Source organism: Tachypleus tridentatus, chromosome 11 (assembly GCF_004210375.1).
Source record: "Tachypleus tridentatus isolate NWPU-2018 chromosome 11, ASM421037v1, whole genome shotgun sequence".
Taxonomy (NCBI): Eukaryota; Metazoa; Arthropoda; class Merostomata; order Xiphosura; family Limulidae; genus Tachypleus; species Tachypleus tridentatus.
Window position 1 is genome coordinate 87,331,760 of NC_134835.1, and position 20,818 is coordinate 87,352,577.

Sequence of the window (20,818 nt, forward strand, 5' to 3'; positions counted from 1 at the left end):
CTGTAATGCTGTTCATAAGAAATGGTTAAAAACTATTCAATCCTAACTACTTCTGAAGAAATAAATCAGTGATCACAAAGTCTGATGTCTGTTTCACTTTTGGAGTCTAATCAATCATGTTTTTCTTTCAGCTAACTGTCGATGTTCAACAGTACCAGTCTTTCCTAATGGCAAAACAGAATATTTCCTTTTCATTTCCACTGTTGAAAAACTATGATGACAATTACCTCTAAACAGTTGGTCAACAAAATGGTATTTAATAATATTGTCTCAACTAGAAGGACACAATATCTTGTCCCATTGAAAGCCGGAAAGATTATTACACTTATACTTTGTCCTAAAGATTAACATTATAAGACTACATCTGTAAAGATTAAGACTCATAAATATGTTGCAATCAGCATATTTTGCATTTAATAATAAATGGAGACTTTTAAATATTTGTTTGAATTTGTTTGTATGAAGGGACAAAAGAGGGATTAAAATGCTAACCACTGTATGGGTTATGTTAAAAAGCATATAGATAACTTAAAGTAAGTAGTTGTAATGGCAGAAACTATTCTTACCTCCAAGGTATCCAGACCCTTGAAGATCTCTGGGTCTAAAGCTCGTAGCTGATTAGCTGAGAGATCAAGCACACGTAGTTTAGTTAGTTCTTGAAGCTCGCCAGTAGAAAAGATTGGATTTAGTTGATCTCCAAGCAGGTTATGACCCAAATGAATTTCCTCTAATGTGTCTTTGATTCCATCAAACACTCTTTCAGTAAGTCGTCGGAGAAGATTATAAGAGAAATCGACAATTTTAAGGGGAATATCACTGGCTGTAAAGAGTTGTGCCTCCAGAACCTGGAGGCCTGCATTACGCTGACTAAAACTGTGAATGTGATGACGGTATGGAAGAATAGGAAAGTCTCCAAAGAAAAAAATTTCATCACAGTTAACAGAAGTACCATTTTCTAAACTTATGGAACAAATGCAAGGTAGGTGAATATTTCTAATCATATCCTCACAGTGCAGTGTCTCCTGGTTTTGGACTGAATTAATGAACATGGCAATCATCATCAAAACTACAGAACCTGTCATCCTTAGTATTTTTTGCTTACAAGCTGCTGGAGTAAACAAACAGATTTACACATGTATTAGCCTCTCTAACAACATTTGATATGATGAAATAAAGATAACAAATAAAACAAATTTTAACACAGTTGCACATAAAACATTAGATAAAAAGCTCAAGACCTTTTATTATTCTAAGCAAACTTTTTGCAGCTGTTGAAAACAAAAAAGACAAAAATCACTATTCACTATTTAAAAAGTCTAATAAAATATTATGGCTATGATAAATGGACCTGAAAAAGTAGGTAAATCTAACAATAACTATAAATTATTAGGACTATGGGAAAAATCTCAACATTATCAACATAATCATTTAAGTAATTTATACGAAGAATAATGAAGATTATAAAGAGTAAGTTTTATCAAAAACTCTAATAATGTGAAAACTTTTAAATGAATTTTAGTAGTTACATTATTACAATACAGGAATAACAGTTACCAGTTATATCAGTAGTAGTTTAATTGTTTGGCATAACAGGATAATATTATTACATAGTCTGATTGTTACGGTAATCGATTACGTGGACTATGGGTTTGAATCCTTTTTCTGATTATGCTCGCTCTTTCAGCTAGGTGGGTATTATAATATGATGATCAGTTCCACTTTTCGTCAGTAAAGTAGTAGCCCAAAAGTTAGCGGCAAGGGTGTTGACTACCCCATTTACTTTTAGGTTATCACCTCTAATTTACTGACATAGAGTAAATATAGCCTTCGAGTAGTTTTGCGCGAGATTCATCAAACGAGAAAAGTGGTATCACTATAGTGAAAAGAACAATGTTTTCAACTAAATGTGGTAACATACTACAGTCAGTTTCTTGTAGTCAAAACAGTTAAGTTTGAACGGGAGCTTTACTGTTATTAGACGTATCACTTGGAAAATCTTACGTGAATAGTACATACATACAATCTACTTACAATAATGTTCAAAAAACGCTATATGGTAAAAGAGGGCTTCTCAAATTGTGGTACGTGGAGTTAATGTCGATGGTACACGACATAATTAATTTAAAAAAAAAACATAGAATATGTAACAACTCTTACATGAGCTTTTCATTCACATATACATACTACTTTCCTCACTTATAGACACAACTACATAGACTCGCCAGTATTTTCTTGTATTCAAACTCACAAAAATGGTACCATATATTATTCAGTAACGCAAAGAAAAATAGTCACATTGTTCTCATAAAATGGGTGTGTTAAAAATATGAGTTTTTGTTATAGTTTTTATTAGTAATTATAGTTTCTACACAAGTAGTAATGCAGTTGTTGACATTTCTGCATGACAGATCGCCAGTGGACGATAGTTCAATTTCAAAAGTAAAAACTTATTGATAATTTAGTCGTAATTTTGCTGTGCATACTGTAGTATTACTTTAAAAGTATCATGAATCACGACAGTGGTCAATAGTGTTTGTTTGCGGTTAAGTACAGTTTCACAAAGAGCTATCTGTGTTCTGCCCATCACAGGTATCGAAACCTGGTTTCTAGCATTATAAGTCCGCAGACGTATCATTGTGTTGCTGGGGGACAAAGTTAATAGTACAGCTTTATCGCCTTTTCACGTTAGGTCGGAAACAAAGCGTCAGGCGGAAATAACGGGTGGGTCAGAGTAAAAAAAAAAAAATCACTGTTGTTGGTTAGTCTTTATGCCAGGCGGCATAGGATAAAACATCTTCGACCTAATCAGCCAGCTGTACACAAAGCAACATGTCTTAGATGAAAGATGAACAACCCTAAGACATATTTAGCACTGTTGTAGTTACTTTTTCTTGTGCGGTCTATGAAATATTTACATTTGAATGATACCCCATTAAACATAAAAACGACTGCTTTAGAAAATCACATGATATGGATTAACCACGTCAGAAATTTTCTATGGATATTTGGTACTCAACTGTTCAGAATAGGAATGCTAATAAGAATAGACCAAACTGTGTTCAATACTTGTACATTTCAAGGCTGTAATACATGAAAAATGTACTAAATTTTCTTCCATTCCAGAATTGGTACGTCACAAAGGGGTTATTGTGTGTGTGTTTTCTTATAGCAAAGCCACATCGGGCTATCTGCTGAGCTCACCGAAGGGAATCGAATCCCTGATTTTAGCGTTGTAAATTCGTAGATTTACCGCTGTACTAGCGGGGGGCAAGATGTTATTTACAGTTACTAATCCCATTATATGTATATTGATACTTTCAGTATTAACATGTGCAGTGCAAATCCTTTCCTACCTAAGAAATAAAACTAACCTCAAATAACATTGTACCAGTTTATTCTAAAAAGTATTCCTTTACTACATGACTACTTGTATCAATGTATTTGCTTTATGTATAAAAAATGATCAACATACAATCTCTATTACAACTTACATAAAAAAAACACGAAAGTATATAAATGAATAATTATTTATGCAGGCTGGGCTATTACTGGTGAGATCACTATCAAATATCTGACATAACACTTATAGCTTAGAGTAAAAGCTGTTATACTGTTGAGCACTCTGTAGTGGGGACATATTTAATCAAATTTTCAATTTAACGTTTAGTCACAACAAGCACTTCTTTAAATATGCTTTCCTTTAACATGAAACATATTGTCTTAAGGTAAAAAATTGTTTAACACGATACAAATCATTAACAATATTTTAAACGAAACTTCACTTTCTTACGTTCTGCACAATAAACGTGTTAAAAATTACAAGAGGAAAACTAAGTCGGCTTAATATTTTCTATAATCCATATAATTGGATTGCAAAGTAGGCTTTGGTAATCGTTAGAAACAGTTATCGTGAATCCTGAGTTGTCTTAGCATTTTCTACACTTAACAACAGACATCTTATGGATTATATACTAGGCTTTGGTGATTGTTAGAAACAGTTAACATGAATCCGATTTGCAAACAAAATTGCTGCAATCGATAAAAATTTTCGAAAGTAATGTACACTCGAATATTTTATTTTCTACAAGTATCTATTTCGTCACAAATCGAAGTTCATCAAACTTTACGAGTTGAATGAACGGACTGTAAAATACTATAAACTGACACAATGTTTTCTTTCTACCATATCAACGAGGACGGTATCTTGCCTCTTGCCGCAGGTAACACAAGTGTTTCCTCCCACCTTGCTTTACGAGCAACAGAGCGTCTGTAATTTAGTGGCTAATAGGAAGCGACTCAAAGTTCGTACGCCATTACAGAAATTGTTAGCTACATGTTATCATACGGACGTATACAGTTAATACACTGAAAAATTCTGTTGTTGTAACCACATCTCTAACAACAGTACCTTATAGACTAAATTGTTTTCGAGCCCAAGAAAAACTCTAAAGGTTCTGAAAGCTAAATCTTTGAAAACAATGTAAATACGAATAATTCGTTAAAATACCTACTACTGCTAGGTATTGTAAAAAAAATAGAACTAAATTACAGATGTCTTATTCCTTAAATGCAAGAAAACATCGTGTTATAGCTTAAAAAGCTCTTATTTAATAAAGCGAATTAGCATTTTAAACGAAACCCGAACCAAATCTAGTCATATAATAATTTCATTTTAGTAAATTGAAAATATTATAATGGAAATTAATTGATAACATACGATGAATTCATAACTTAACATCAACATTTCATAGAAACAAGCGAAGACAGGCTCTAAATATTTCACTTTTTTGGTCTAAAATTACTATAAGTCATTCAAAATTTTAAAGTGTCATTGTGAACAATTTTTAACAGCTCCTTTCAGTATTCTAATCCAAACAAAACTGTACGTAAATAGGCCATAATTTTAGCGTTTTCTTGATGTGTTTCACGTGTATTAAGGTTCGATTTTTGTTCTTATTTATTAATAATTTCCTTATTCAGCAGTCAAATAAAACAGTTTCTGTTTCTACCAATTAAAAGTAACCTTGGAAAATAATGAAGACTTTAATTCTAGTGACGAACATGCTAGAACTCATGTCAGTAAATATCTGCATCAGGCTCTGTTGAAAGGTAGTGGTAATATCACATATTTCCTGTACAATAGTTTATCCAAAAGAAACATGGATAATTGTCGTGAATACACATACATATATAGTTATAGTTTTTTAAAATAAATCTAGAAACTTTTCTTATTGTGTAATCAGCATTTTAATGTGAATCTCCTCTTTATAGTTCGTGACAGTTTTAAGGTTCATGATTTAAGTAGTATTACCTGTTCTAATTCACTTGTTAAACTTTACTAAAAAAACAACCCTTCATTAGGAGATTTGATTCAAAGTTACCTTTTATTTTCATCCTCTCTTTCTTTGTTCGCTAGATTAACTTTTTACTATGCGAACCTCCTCAATACATTATAAACATTAATAAAAATGTAAATTTGTATCAGCATTTGTTTACCCGTTTCGAAATATTCACACTGTAAACTTAGTGTTAAGTAACGAGATCAACACTTAAAGATTTTTTTTATTTTTTATTTATGATTTCGCGCAAAGCTACACGAGGGATATTTGCGTTAGCCGTACCTAATTTAGCAGTGTAAGACTAGAGGGAAGGTAGCTAGTCATCACCACCCACCACCAACTCTTGGGCTACTATTTTATCAAGGAATAGTGGGATTGATCGTCACATTATAACGCACCCACGGCTGAAAGGGTGAGCATGTTTGTGCGACAGGGATTCGAACCTGCGACTTTCAGATTACGAGTCAAACGCCTTAACCCACTTGGCCATGCCGGGCCCTATGCATGGTTGATCAATAATACTACGTATCTGGAAACATGTTTTATGGAAAGACAAGAACAACAAAAATTTCCTATATGAACACTTGTAGGTTGTATAAAAAGAAAACAACAAATTTTCTAGTATTTCTAGTGAGTGTTGTTTGGTTAGTTGTTGTTAAGCACAAATGTACAAAATAGACTATCTGTGCTCTGATTACCACGGATATCGAAACCGATTTTAACCCTTTTTTAATTTGCAGACTTACCGATGTGCCACTGGAAAACTACTATTTAATAACGCTATAAAACTGAAAATGTGCAAGTTATATGAATTTTTTTTTTCTCTACGGCTGATCCAAGAAATAAGTCTAATATAAATAAATGTAAATATTTGTAACCATCCCTTGATTTGCAACTGTAGGGAGAGAGAGGGGGGTGGTTAAAATTTGTTAGGCAGTAGAGTCAAACCATTTTAAAATTATATTAAAAATCAACGATTCATTTAAAATCAGTGGTTTAATGGATCCAATATTAGTATGATGCGTAAAGTTTGGTTATTTGTTCTCAGCCAATCAGAATTATTATCCGAAAATTCTTCTTCAGTTGTAAATCTGAATTTTGAACTTGAGTAAAAACACCAATGCAAATCTCAATTTGCTATACTTCATAATCGATATTTTTAAAACAGAAAAAGCTGTTGTTTTTTAGGTAGATGGATAGAAATGCTGTTTCTGTCATATATAATTCCAAGGATTAAAATTTATTACAAGAAAAACTTAATATAAGCACCTTGCCTCATTATAATAATAATTGTTCAACTGTTAATTCCAAACTATCACCAGTGTTATACCTTTAAAAATATCGCTAATATTAACTAGACAGTTGCTTTGACAATAATTTACTCCTAAACAAATTCAGTGTACTAAAAAAGCCTTTTTTTCATGATATTTTTCGTTTTCCATACAGTAAATTTGACCGTTTTCCTTTTTCCATGTAGTTTCACTTGTCATTAACGTGCTCGTCTTTAACTGTTCGTGTTTGTACACATTAAACGAAAGAAAATAAAGATAATAATTGTTGTCACTTAGGAATAAAAGTAAAGCTCTCGAAACTTCTGCCCTGACATCACAGCGAAAACCGTGGGAAAAACAAGGGTGGTAATTATAGTGTACAATGTTGCGGATTGAAATTGTGAATTTTCAGCCCTAAAAAGTTGTTCGTTACAAATATGTATATTTATGTCGTAAACAGCGTGGTCTTGTTGCCAATAGCAGTTCGTTTCAATCAATGCTTCCTTGTAAGACTAGCTTGACCTATTTTTCTATCCCACTTCTTCGTTGAGGAATGTAGTTTGATTTTATAAAATCTAGTTCTCTTGTCAAAGTACAGTGGTACGATCGTGGTTGAGGGGAAGGTTCAGAATATTTCTTGAAGTCGAAACTAAATAAAAGCCTCATAATTTATGTCAATATTCTAATACAAAAGCTACAAAACGAACACAAGTTAAACTTCCCAACTTGAAATATTAAAATACGTGTAGTAATTAACGTACGTGCGCCAGGAATTGTGATTATATATTTGATCGAGTAAATGCACATGATTTCAGTCGCCATAACGCACTGAGCTAACCATATACTATACCTACATATAACTAGATTAAATATCAAAATGTATAAAAGGAAATATAGTACTCTTATCTGAATGTATTATATAAGCAAATACTACTTTTACATATATAACTAGATTAGATATCAAAATATATAAAAGGAAATATAGTACTATTATCTAAATGTATTATATAACCAAATACTGCTTTTACATATATAACTAGATTAGATATCAAAATATATAAAAGGAAATACAGTACTATTATCTAAATGTATTATATAACCAAATACTGCTTTTACATATATTACTAGATTAGATATCAAAATATATAAAAGAAAATATAGTACTCTTATCTGAATATATAATATAACCAAATTTATATGCAAAAACGGCTCGTTTTTGGGTTCTTCGGTCATCGTCAGGTTCACAAACCTTCTTCTATGTAAAATATTTTCTCAACCCAAACGAGCCGTTTTTGCATATAAATTTCTCAACAAATCGGTTTCTCGTCATCACTGAATATAACCAAATACTACTTTTACATATATAAATTAGATATCAAAATATATAAAAGGAACATAGTATTCTTATCTGAATGTATTATATTCTTCTTATTTCTATAACAGCGTTACTTCTGTCATCTCTCTTATCACATTCTGGTTAATGCCATCCGCAATTGAGCATTTTGATTTATGACTATATTATAGTACTGTAAGAGACCTTGTAAAGTCGTAATGGTGAAACGTTGGTTGAGAGAAGAGTACACGTGTTTTGTTTTTTTTTTCTTATAGCAAAGCCACATCGGGCTATCTGCTGTGTTTATCGAGAGAAATCGAACCTCTGATAATAGCCTTTTGAATCCAAAAACTTATCACTATTCCGCCAGAGAACGGAAAGAGCATGTCTGGAAATTTTTGCTGATTGTGAGATTGATTTTACTAAAAACTTCTTTGCATTTCTTTCAATTGTCTGTTTTTTTAACTGTAAAGTTACACAATGGGCTATATTTGGTATCCCCACCACAGAAATCGTACCTGAATTTAGTTTATATGTCCTCAAACTACCAGCTGAGCCATTTCGGATTCACATTTTTCAAATTCAATGAGGCAGAATGCATTTTGGAAGTAGATATATTTTTGCCTGTGACAATGCTTTTTATTTTTTAAATTTTGAGAACCTGGTCAAATAATCAATACATGTTAAATCCCAAATAGGAAAGCTCCAGTTGAGACACATTCAGGAGAAAGTAATAATATTTAGTCTGCGAGTCAGGGAGACATGATTGGTAGATTGATTCTCAAACAGAGTTTTCTGGTACTTAACACGAATAGATATTTGAACTCCTTGCGATATCTGGAAACTGAATTATCCACCAGCGTAAGCGAATTCACACTACTTTCCAGGTTTTGAGAGAATAAAATTCACAACCCGATTTAAACTCCTACACAAAACACGGTAGTGATCTCACAAGTTGGACAAATACAAGATCTGGTTCCTCATCTTCATAAAGATGTTTAATTTGAGCTTTTCGCGAGTTCTGTCGATAAAAATGGCCGAAGCTTACTTGCAGATGGAAAGTAGTTAATTGCTTTACTTGCCTTAAAATTATAAGATCTACTGATTTGTGCAAAAGAACACAGTCCGGCCAATCTAAGCGCTCTCTATCTTCGTAGTCGAACAATGGTGAGAGGTGAATGTTTTCGCAGTGACAAGTGGTTATTTTGAGGTTAAAATATCAAATCTTTCAAAAGAGTATTTTTTTCGTTCTGACTTGAATAATGAGAACCATGAATATATCCAATCCTTTAACAGAGTAATTTTTTGTTATAACTTGAATACCGGAAACTACCTGTATCCCATACATTCCCCTCAGTTCGTCTCGTTCAGACTGTGTGTTAAATAATCAACCAATCAAAAGTAACAAAAAAACTAAACAAATAATTCCTTTCAATTAGTGATGTTAAGTATGTACACAAAAAAAACGAGGGTTTTTTAAACGATGAGCAAACTCACTCAGTTTGTACATTTTATCTATGAGATTGTTTAAATGTACCAACTAATATACTAGACAAAGAACAACATATAATTCCTTTGTATGCATATCATCGAAGCTGGTTAAGTCTGATCCCTGATGAAACTAGCGAGAAACCGTCCAAAAATATTTTAAATAAAACACAGGTTTTACTAATAGTTTGTTTGTTTATAATTACGCACAAAGCTACACAATGGGCTAACTGCGCTCTGCCCCACCACGGGTATCGAAACCCGGATTTTAACGGCGTGAGTTAGTAGATATACCAATGTGCTACTGGAAGGCTTTATTAATAGACTGTGTAACAGTATTTAAAATGGTACCTTTTGATACAAATGGTGAACAAATAAAAGTTTTGGGAGATGTTGGTTGTTGTTTGTTTCGGAGGAAAGTCAAATTAGATTATTTGCTGTCTCCATCGAGAGGAATCGAACCCTTGATTTTAGCGCTCTATATCCATAAAATTACCACTATGTCACTGGGGAGCAATTGTGGGAGATATTGAATCTAACGAGTCCTAGCTAGGCTTAAATGAAATGCTTTGTAGACAGAGGCCGTGGGGGCGTTATAATATGACGGTCAATCCCACTATTCGTTGGTGAAAGAGCAGCCCAAGAGTTGGCGGTGGGTGATGCTGACTAGGTGCTTCCCGCTAGCCTTACACTGCTAGATTAGGAACGTTCAAAATACAGAGTTCAAAATCAGGGTGAATACCCTGTGGCGGCAAAAGTGCATGCAAATGGTTTTATAGAGAGAGAGAGAAGTTAAAGCCGTTTGCTGTGGTTCACTTCAGTAAACGATTAAGGGCAGTCTGTAGCTGCCGCTCAATATACCTCATGTTCGACGACTGATATGAGATATGAAAGTCGTCGAAATAGAGCCCGTTTGCAACAGTGAGAGGGAGTTGTTTAATGATGGCATTAATCTTTATACTGAAAAGTGTGACACTTAAAACACAGCTCTGATGGACTCCAAGCTTTTGTAGAAAAGAACAGGAAAGTGTTGAACTTACACGAACTTGGAATCTCTTGTCCATTAAAAAAATTATAATAAAAATGGGCAAATGGCCACGAAACTCATATATATGGATGTCTTGCAAAGTGCCATACCTCCATGTTGTATGACAAGCCTTTTCAATGTCAAAGAATATTGATACAAGATGTCGTTTGAGAAAGGCTTCTCTGATTGACGTTTGAAGACGAATCAGGTGGTCCACGGTGGAGCGCTGTCTTCGGAACCCATACTGGGCGAGTGAGAGGAGGTTGTTTGAGTCGAGGAACCAAACAAGACGAGCATTAACCATCCTCTCAAAGATCTTACAGCTCGTTAAAGCAATTGGACGGTAGTTTGAAGGAATCTTGAGATCCTCCCCAGGTTTAGAGAAAGGCAGAACAATAGCCAGGCGCCAGGAAAAACATTTTCCTGCCAGATCCGGTTAAAAATAATCAGAAAAATAGCAAGAGAAGCAGGAGATAGATGGCGCAGCATTTCATAGTGTACATCATCAGGTCCAAGTGATGTACTGCCAGACCGATGAAAGACCAGTTTGAGTTCCACCAGTGTAAAGGGAAGATTATAATCTGTTTGTTTGTTTGTTTTTGAATTTCGCACAAAGCTACACGAGGGTTATCTGCGCTAGCCCGTCCCTAATTTAGCAGTGTAAGACTAGAGGGAAGGCAGCTAGTCATCACCACTCACCGCCAAGTCTTGGGCCACTCTTTTACCAACGAATAGTGGGATGTGACCTTCACATTATAACGACCCCACGGCTGAAAGGGCGAGCATGTTTGGCGCGATGGGGATGCGAACCCGCGATCCTCAGATTACGAGTCGCATGCCTTAACACGCTTGGCCATGCCGGGCCAAAAGAAGATTATAGTCAAAGCGACGATCAGATCGAAAGGAAAGAGATTTTCGCTCTGCCAGAGTCTTGATGGCTGAGAAGGTGGAGGAAGAAGCAGAAGTGCTAGATACCCGGCAAAAGCTTTCATATCAGCGATGCTACGGGTATTAGCTACTTCCTGGCCATCAGAGAGCAAGATCGAGAGGGGGATATAATTATATCGTCCACTGACCTTTCAAATCATGTCCCATATGACTTTGGAACTGGTGGTATAAGATATGCTGGTTATGAACTTAATCCAAGATTCCTTCTGGCTTTTACGTCTTACCCATCGAGCATGTGCGCGGGGCTGCTGGAAAGCAATGCGGTTTAAGAGTGTGAGATATAGACGGAAAGTGTCCAAGGCCCGTTTTTGAGCATTCCGTGCCATGTGGCTGGCAGGATTCCACCATGGACAAGGAATATCGTGAAAAACGTGTCGAGGTTTTAGGAATACATTGAGCAGCTGCTTGTATAATACAGTCAGTTACTGCTGCCACACAGTCGTCTATTGATGGCTTACAGACGATGGCAGGATTAAGTTGTGCGAGAGCAGTGAAAGAGGACCAGTTTGCTTGATCCAGCTTCCACCAGGGCATGCGGGTCGGGTGGCATCGACCACAGCCAGTCTCTTTCAAAGTCATAGGAAAATGATCACTGCCCCGTGGATTATTGTCAACCTTCCATAAAGAAATGGGAGAATAATGAAGTGGAGCAAGTTGAGAGATCAATAGCGGTAAAGGACTGACTAGGTGCATGGAAATAAGTAGAAGAACCGGTATTGAAAAGAAAAAGATTGTGATCAAAGAGCATACGCTCTACCAGAGCGACTCCTCCTATCAATAGCAACACTTTCACAGAGGGGATGATGTCCAATAAAGTTCCCCAAAAAGGGAGACGGCAACTGTTCAATGAAAGCATCAAGGTCTGATTGATCATATTTTCTCTCCAGGTGACAGGTAGAGAGAACAAACAGTGATGGTATGACCCAAGGAAACACGGATGGCTGTGGCCTCCAAAGGTATGTCGAGTGGCAAAGACAGGGTGGGCACATACTGATCAACCAGCAGTGCCACCCCTCCATGCACTCGTCTATCACGTAGTCTGTCATTTCTGTACAAAGAAAACCGCCGAAACGTGACTATATAAGCAGGTTTCAGAAATGTTTCCTGTAAGGAAAAACATACAGGATGGTAGGAAGCAATCAGTGTTTTTATCTCATCCAAATTAGACCATAAACCTCGACAGTTCAATTGTACCACGGTGGCCATTTTTATCTATGTGTAGGCGAATTGGGTGGAGAACTCTTCTGTTTACGATCACGTCTTTTTTCTTTACTGTCTTTATTTGAGGGAGGTCTATCGATCTCCATGGATCCTGCCCTGGGTCGATTGGGCAGGTCTTTGTTAGAAGGGGATTCCAGTGACTGAGGATGCGAACGAATGATCGTTTTGCATCTTGGGGTGGGAGAAGAAGATGTATCCGAGGAGATGCCTGTACCTGGAACCAAAGGAAGTGGATCTTGGGATTTGTTGGAATGTATGTAAGGGACAGATGGGTGTTGAACTTGATTCATCAATTTCTTTAACTATGGAGGTCAAAATACTTTTCATTTGTTCGAGAATGATTCTTTTGGAGGTACAGAGAGATCTGTTTGCACTCCCACTGTAGTTGTGGAACAAAGTGCAGCAGCATACGTCCAAGATGAAGAGGTGGACAGCAACTTTCGAACGTCAGGTTAAGTAATGTTATAAATCGTTTTCAAATGCTGCACCTCTTTTTCTTTCAACCATTTAGGACAAGAACGAAAGTAGGACCGGTGAGAGCCATTAAAATTGACGCAATGAGGGTCCATTTCACACTCATAGGCAACATGGTCCTTGCCACCACAAAGAAAACGCACACGTCAAGGAACCACGACATGACGTCTTTTAGTGACCGAACTGCTGACACTGGAAACATCGGAGAGGGTTTGGAATATATGGCCATATCCTGCAATTAAGATAACTTGCCCTGATGGTGACAGGTGGACGTGATGATGTAAATGTCAGAATGAGGATATTTGTCGGCATCATAATTCCATCTTTGCGAATGGAGATACGCCTCACTGCAGAAACTCCTTGAGTGGAGAAACCAGCGAGAATCTTTGACTCAGAGATGTTCTTCAAATCCCTCTCAATAATAACTCCTCGTGATGAATTCAAAGTAGCATGAGGTGTAACCTCAATAGATATATTCCCAATTGCCTTTGAATGCAAGAGGAGTTCACTGTGTTGAGATGCGAATGTTTCTACCAATATGTCACTAGATCGAAGCTTCATTACCGACTTTGGAGAGCCAGCAAGTGCTTTTAGTCCCTTCTGAATGAAAAAGGGAGACATTTGCCCTAAGAGTTTGTCTGATAGAGAATGTAAGATAAGAAAATGAGGTACAACAGGTGTTACAGATGTTGAAGATTGCTGCTCAGAATCTTCAAGACGTGGTAGTTTATTTATGGACTGTTATATCACTATTTTATTTAAGTTTTTATTTGGAGGATCCATAATAAAAAAAGGAAATTTCGGTGCCCACTGACTCCACCCAAAATGGAGCCCTACAAGGAAATACACTACAATGTCAAACAAGGAAACTGCAGCAACGCCAAGATTTCGTGAGCACTATACCCAAACACCAGCATCAGATACAATATCCACAACACCTGTTGAGAACATCCAACACTGGTACTTGATTGACCCTTGTCCAAGTGGACCAGCCGATTGACCCAAGGGGAGCCACATCAAGGTCGCTCGTCTAAAGGAATTCAAGGCTAAAGTTGGACCCCTCAACCACCAGGATCCTCTCCTTTCCTTCACGGGTCGCCACGCACGGCAAACACGTGTTTGAATGTTTAGATTCCAGAGGTGGTAAACTGAAAGAATAAAACCTTTCCTGGGAAGTCCCCTCACAACGTACAGGAATCCACACCGAGATGGCTTAGATGGGATGCATATAATAAGGATTCCCGTGAATATTAATAACAATAACTCTGCACATTGATTAAGAATATACAGTATAATAGTAAACTGTACATTTTTAGGACAGTAAGATTACCGTTTCTAAGCTGAAAAACATCATAATGAGTCTGCTGGAATTTTAGCATTATTAAGATCGTATACATGACATTTTACTTATTTTTTCTCTGTTGCATAAGAAATACTTTATCGAATGCCAAAGCTTGTAAAATCTGTCTTCATTAGATTTTTCGTTACACATCAAACTTTTGAAGGTCTTTTCTAGATAAATGTGGTATACAGACGTACTTTATGTTCTTCACGCCCTTATTTAACATAAATTATTCGGCACTTTCGAAAACATATAAATGCACGTGGTTTCGATACAGAACATTAGCGAAGGAAGTGGCTACGTTATTTCCGTCCTAGTTACCTACTGAAGTATTTGTTTGTTTGTTTGTTTCGCGTAAGGCGCGCGACTCGTAATCTGAGGGTCGCGGGTTCGCGCCCGCGTCGCGCTAAACATACTCACCCTCCCAGCCGTGGGGGCGTATAATGTGACGGTCAATCCCACTATTCGTTGGTAAAAGAGTAGCCCAAGAGTTGGCGGTGGGTGGTGATGACTAGCTGCCTTCCCTCTAGTCTTACACTGCTAAATTAGGGACGGCTAGCACAGATAGCCCTCGAGTAGCTTTGTGCGAAATTCCACAAAAACAAACAAACAATTTTATATTTCTAAAATTAAAATTTAAAACTACATTCAATTTTTTTTCTATTTGAACACTGTCCATGAAATAGAAAAGCTCCATGGAAAGCCGCTGTTTTAACCTCGAACAGTTAACAACAGTAAATAAGGCGTCCAATCGTAGACCTCCCTCAAAATTTTAATTTGTTCCATCTTTTGTGTTTAACATCTTTCTTGTAAATACTAAAACGTTTTACCTCCATCACTCTAAAAATGCCCCCCCAATGACACAGCGGATTGTCTACGGATTCACACCGCTAAAAACCAGGTTTCGATACCTCTGGTGGGCAGAACACTGTGTAGCTTTGTGCTTAATTCTAAACAAACAAACACTATAAAAACGCCTGTGAAGCAGGTGAAACTAGTTAGCAGTTTGTGACGATAATTGTATGTGTTGCGCTGCCTTTTGTTTATTGTGCTAGACTACGGAGTTACGATTCTTCTTAGAATTTCGTTACCTCCCTCCCTTCCTCTCCAAAAAATAAATAAAAGCTAATGGTGCCTTGAACTTAGGGACCACGAGTGCGTTACAAGTGTGACAGTCAACTCCCATTATCTAGTCCGACAAAAGTTGTCCAAGAGTTGGCACTGTGTATTCTTGATTTGCTACCTCCCTTTAGTCTGTCATTTCAAAATTAAGGACAGCTATTCGCAGATTGTCCCTTTTTATATCTGTACGCAAAAAAAAAGAGTTTTTATAGAGATACCTGCATATTAAATGCTTGTTCTTTAAATGAGCCAATACAAAACCTTAGGCTTTGGTTTAGTTACGTCAGAGCAATTTTAAGCTTTATGGTCCTTGGTGGTTCCTGGTCATCAGAAGTGGGTTGGAAATCCACAAGTGGTTGGTGTATACAATGTTTGGTGCTGGATTTAGAGACAACTGACTAATAGCTGAATAATACGTCTTAAATGTCTTAAAAATAATGATAGTTAGATAAGGTTTAGCGTAATCTTCGAACGACGGTCCCAACTTGTTTCATATTAAGAAACACATCATTGAATATAGCTTGTTTGCTTTTTACAATGCGTATTTTCGGTTTCCAGTAATTCTTGTTATATCATATACATTTTCGACATTTTCTTCAAGACACTACTGTAGTAAGGAGTATGCAATATTGCTCCCGACAGACTTTTATTTGAAATCAGATTACTTCTAATACGAGGGCTGTTCAAAAAATACGCGGAGTGACGTCATAAAACAAAATGTACTTTATTTACAAGTTACAGGTCTGGGACTCCTTCAAAGTACTCTCCTCCCCAACGCACACACTTATCCCAACGGTGTTTCCACTTGTTGAAACAGTCCTGGTACGCTTCTTTTGTAATGTCCTCCAGCTCCTTCGTCGCATTTGCCTTAATCTCGGGAATCGTCTCAAATCTTCTTTCTTTCAAGGGTCTTTTGAGTTTGGGGAACAAGAAACAATCGCAAGGAGCAAAGTCAGGTGAGTATGGGGGTGGGGAAGAACAATGATCGAGTGTTTGGCCAAAAACTCACGAGTTCTGAGGGCTGAATTTCGCAGCAACGCGGTGCATCTTCAATTTTTCGGTCAAAATCTCGTAACAAGATCCAACTGATATCCTACACTCTTCAGCAAGCTTCCTGACAGTCAGACGTCGATTTGTCCGCACCAGGGTGTTGATTTTGTCGACGTTGGGTCGTCAGTTGACGTGGAAGGACGTCCAGGACGCTCATCATCTTCAATGGACTGTCGACCATCCTTTAAACGTTCATGCCACTTGAAACATGCCGTACGCTTCATAGCAACATCACCGTAAGCCGTGTTAAGCATAGCAAAAGTTTCAGCCGCAGATTTTCCAAGTTTAACACAAAATTTCACAGCAAGTCGTTGCTTTTTCAGGTCATTCATTCTGAAATCCGCCAAACGAAAAAATCGCACTTCACTTATAACCGCGTAGCTAATACACAAATGAAGATATCTGCAATCGGAAAATGGCGTCGTAATCAGCTGATCTGTGCGAACCTAGCGACACCAAGCGGATTCCCCTGGAACCAACTGGAGCCGCGCAATTCAAACAGTCCGCGTATTTTTTGAACAGCCCTCGTACATTTAGTTAGTATTCACTGTCGATGGGTTCTACATATTATTTAATATTGAACAATTTTGTTAGCTAAGGTATACACAATTTATTTCTCAGCGCACTCTCATAATTATAGGTTTCCGTTTTCTTGTACATTCACCTCATGTGCGTTTAAACAGTTTGGAATTACCGTTATTAATTTATAAGTTACTTGTTTTTATTTGTGATGTAGCTAACTTACTTCTAATAAGAAATTCTTAATCAATAGCTGTATGGGTCTTTTGGTTCAGTATGAGGGAAGTTGAGGAGATGGTGTAGAAATAGTTATAATACAAAATTTATTCTAATCATTTTATATTTTCTGAATTTTTAATTTGGAGGGCAGTTTAATATACATATATGCAAGATAAAATATCCAACATATTTCATCTTTGGCGGTTGTATTGTTTCTTAAATTATTAAATCAAAACGGTTACTTTTATGGATTTTTTTTCTCAAATTAAATATACCGATATATCTTAACAAGCTGCTTTTATGGGTTTCATTTGGTGTAAACATAAGACAAAGGTACAAAGTTATTCAACAAAATCCGCTTAAATTTAGCGAAACTTTTTAGCACCCCTACGCAGAAGGTCAAGTGAGTTATCCCTCTAACGTTTTTATTACAACTAAGATTAAAAGTTAACCATTTTTAGTTTTTTGTCATTAGGATCATAAGCAACTGATTTAGAGCACCAAAACTATAAGGTAAAAGCATGTGCAGACACGTAAGTATCGGTTATGCCAAGCAAATTAGATTAGCATTTTCTAGCTCAAGTTTTCAAAAGAATCATACAGGTGGACGGTGATCATTGAATATTCGTTGCCAATTGTTCAACACATTTACTAAATGTTATGAGAATGTTTTAATTTAATCAGTAAATAATGATGCTTGATACGGCTGTAGCGGTTATAAGAAACTGTTGATCTAAATTCCCTGGCGTTACTATTAAGAAGCTAACAACATTGATGACACTAAGCTGAATAGGCAGCGAATGCCTGTTGTAGAAGATAAGAGTAGAAGATGACGTTTCGGACGTCTTCCACCCGAGTTTCTATAACAGCCAATTGCCGTCCATTCAACTTGGTTTTATCATGAATACTCTACTTTAATAAGTTATAAAACGCACACACGAACTATTAACACTGTTTTAGCGAGGAAAACCATCACTATATATTTTGAAGAACCTGGTTGGTTTTGTAAGGTATAGGTGTGTTACGAATAGCACAGCGGTATGTCTACGGACTTACAAGGCTAAAAACCGGGTTTCGATACCCATGGTAGGCAGATCACAGAAAGCTCTTAGTTTAGCTTGGTGCTTAATTCAAAACAATAACAACTGTTACGAATAATAGTGCTGCGATCCCAAGAAGAATGTAGATTACCGTCGAGAGTCACTTTCTTACTTGGTGTGGTTTGTTGGTGTGTATACCGAAATAGGATTTAGTCTAGTCTCTCCCCCCCTTCCCTTTGATGCTCCAAACTGAAGGAAAATGCAGTCTGGCTAACTAATGGATAAATACATGCTGTAAAGTTCTTATCAATGCTATAAATGTAGCTATAAGTTTGGTTGTTAATTTTGATTTTATCCTTATAAGTCACATGCGGAATCCTTTTTTGGTAGCACTATTTTACCCACCTAAAGTGTTTTTTTTATTAGATTACATGTAACTCTAACAATAAGTAACATCTACCTTGTTTATGTTAAAACACAATTATTTCACATAGTGCCATTAGAAAGTTATAGATGTTTGTGAATGTTTACGATAGAAGTGTCAATAATGTATATTTTAAATCATTCTGCAACAAATAATTGATAATCATGTTTTCCTGAAATGGCATCATAGCTACAATATTTTACTTTGATAAGTCAGATTTTAAATAATATTTTGCTAAATCTATAATTTGAACAATAAAATATAACTGTAAAAAAAAAATACATCGCTACATCAGTAGACCATATCGAATAGCAGTAAAACTTAATCCTGTCGCTTAGTGGTGGGAAAATTACGGTTTTAACTAACGCGCTATTCTAAATTAAAAAGAGATTTTAAGCAGCCAATACCAGTCTTTAGGGGAGATCAGAGGAATATTGGTCTGGTTATTTATTACAATTTACGAAGCATATGCACACAGTTAAATCTGAAATAACACAGAAGAAATATTAGTTACATACTACTCACGTTTTGAGCACATGTTATGTATATATATATATATGTATGTATAGAGAAAGTTAATACAGTTATTGACAGGTATGTTCATTGCACCATACAAGCAGTATGTCGTCCCTCTCCATCCAACTAAATATTCTTACCTGAACGTGTCGTCAAGATAAAAGCAATTCAAATGTTTGTCAATTTTTAAAAGAAAAAATTAGGCCCAAAACGTGTTTTCTTCCACAGTTGAGGCTACCTCTTATTCTCCTGCCACTGTATTCACACACGAATGTCCATTACTTCTGTATGACTTAATTAACAGAATTCAGCTCTAAGTTTTGATTTCGACCCATCGACGCTAACAAGTCGTGGGCTGTTTACCTCTGACTACAGCACCAAACCTGCTTTCTTGTCCAAGGTCAGTCACTGTGACAGGTTTAACCGTAAGCAGTACAGGTAATGCAGGGTATTTGAGCGATTTAGACAGGCCTTCACTATGCTGTTCAATTATCATCTTCTTTGCACATGTTTTCCAAACGTCCCTCCTGGCTTAACTAAAATTTCTGGTATAACAAATACTTTTTTTTTTCTGTTTGCGAATCGAGAAAAATGTGTATGTTTTCTTAACACCAAAACCCATGTTAATAACTGTATTTGTCTGTTTTATACCTGAGTTATACTAGGAACAACAACAAAAAATTATTTGTTTCCTAAATACGTTTTTTTTAAAAAGTTGAATCACTGAAACGCATGTGATACATACAACAAAAAGCAACAACAAAACAACGATGCACAAATTAAAAGGGTGCAAGCTATAATGTGGACTTAATTATATTTGTTTGTTTGATTATTTAATTGTCACTAACCACATGTCTGGATTTGCTGTTTTTAACGCAGTCATTTCTTTCGATTTTATTTTTCTTAACTGCTCAAATATTTATTTCTCTCTCTCTTTATATATATATATATAGGGAGAGAAAGGACTGCGTCATACACAGCAAATCCTACCCTCTGAGTAATTATATTAGTTTGTTATTATCAAAAACAAGCCAAAACACAAACAAATTAAAAAATAAAAACGTTGCATCAATTTAAAGAATCCCAGGGTACAAGTTATAATGTGGGATAAAAAATGTACCCTAGGTTTTGGAGGTGACTAAAGTAGGACCCACATTGTGGTGGGGATACATTGTCTATCATTCTTAATCTCCATTCACCAGTCTCATATAAAGAAATAAAATAAAGTAAAGGAATAGCAGTAGAAATTAAAATAATAGATATAGAAATATAAATTATGAGAGCGAGATGTGGGTGCTCAAGCCCAAAACGTCCCACATCTATATCATCCTACATTGACTGCAGACAGTTGTGGGAAAGTGACACTTATCCAAAGTAAAGAAGAAAAAATAACTAAAAAATAAGAATAAGAAATAACAAGGTATTACCATTTGGGGGTAAGTAAGTTAAATAAACTTACCTCTTGAAGTTAACATTCCAGCTTGT

General features: G+C 36.1%; 1 protein-coding gene across 1 annotated transcript in view; it reads right to left on the reverse strand.

Moving 5' to 3' along the window:
* Nucleotides 1-20,818, reverse strand: part of LOC143231389 (uncharacterized) — a 40,873-nt gene that overhangs the window by 5,829 nt on the left and 14,226 nt on the right. The window contains 1 exon segment of the mRNA XM_076465935.1: nucleotides 567-1,108. Coding sequence (XP_076322050.1) covers nucleotides 567-1,108 — 542 coding nt within the window.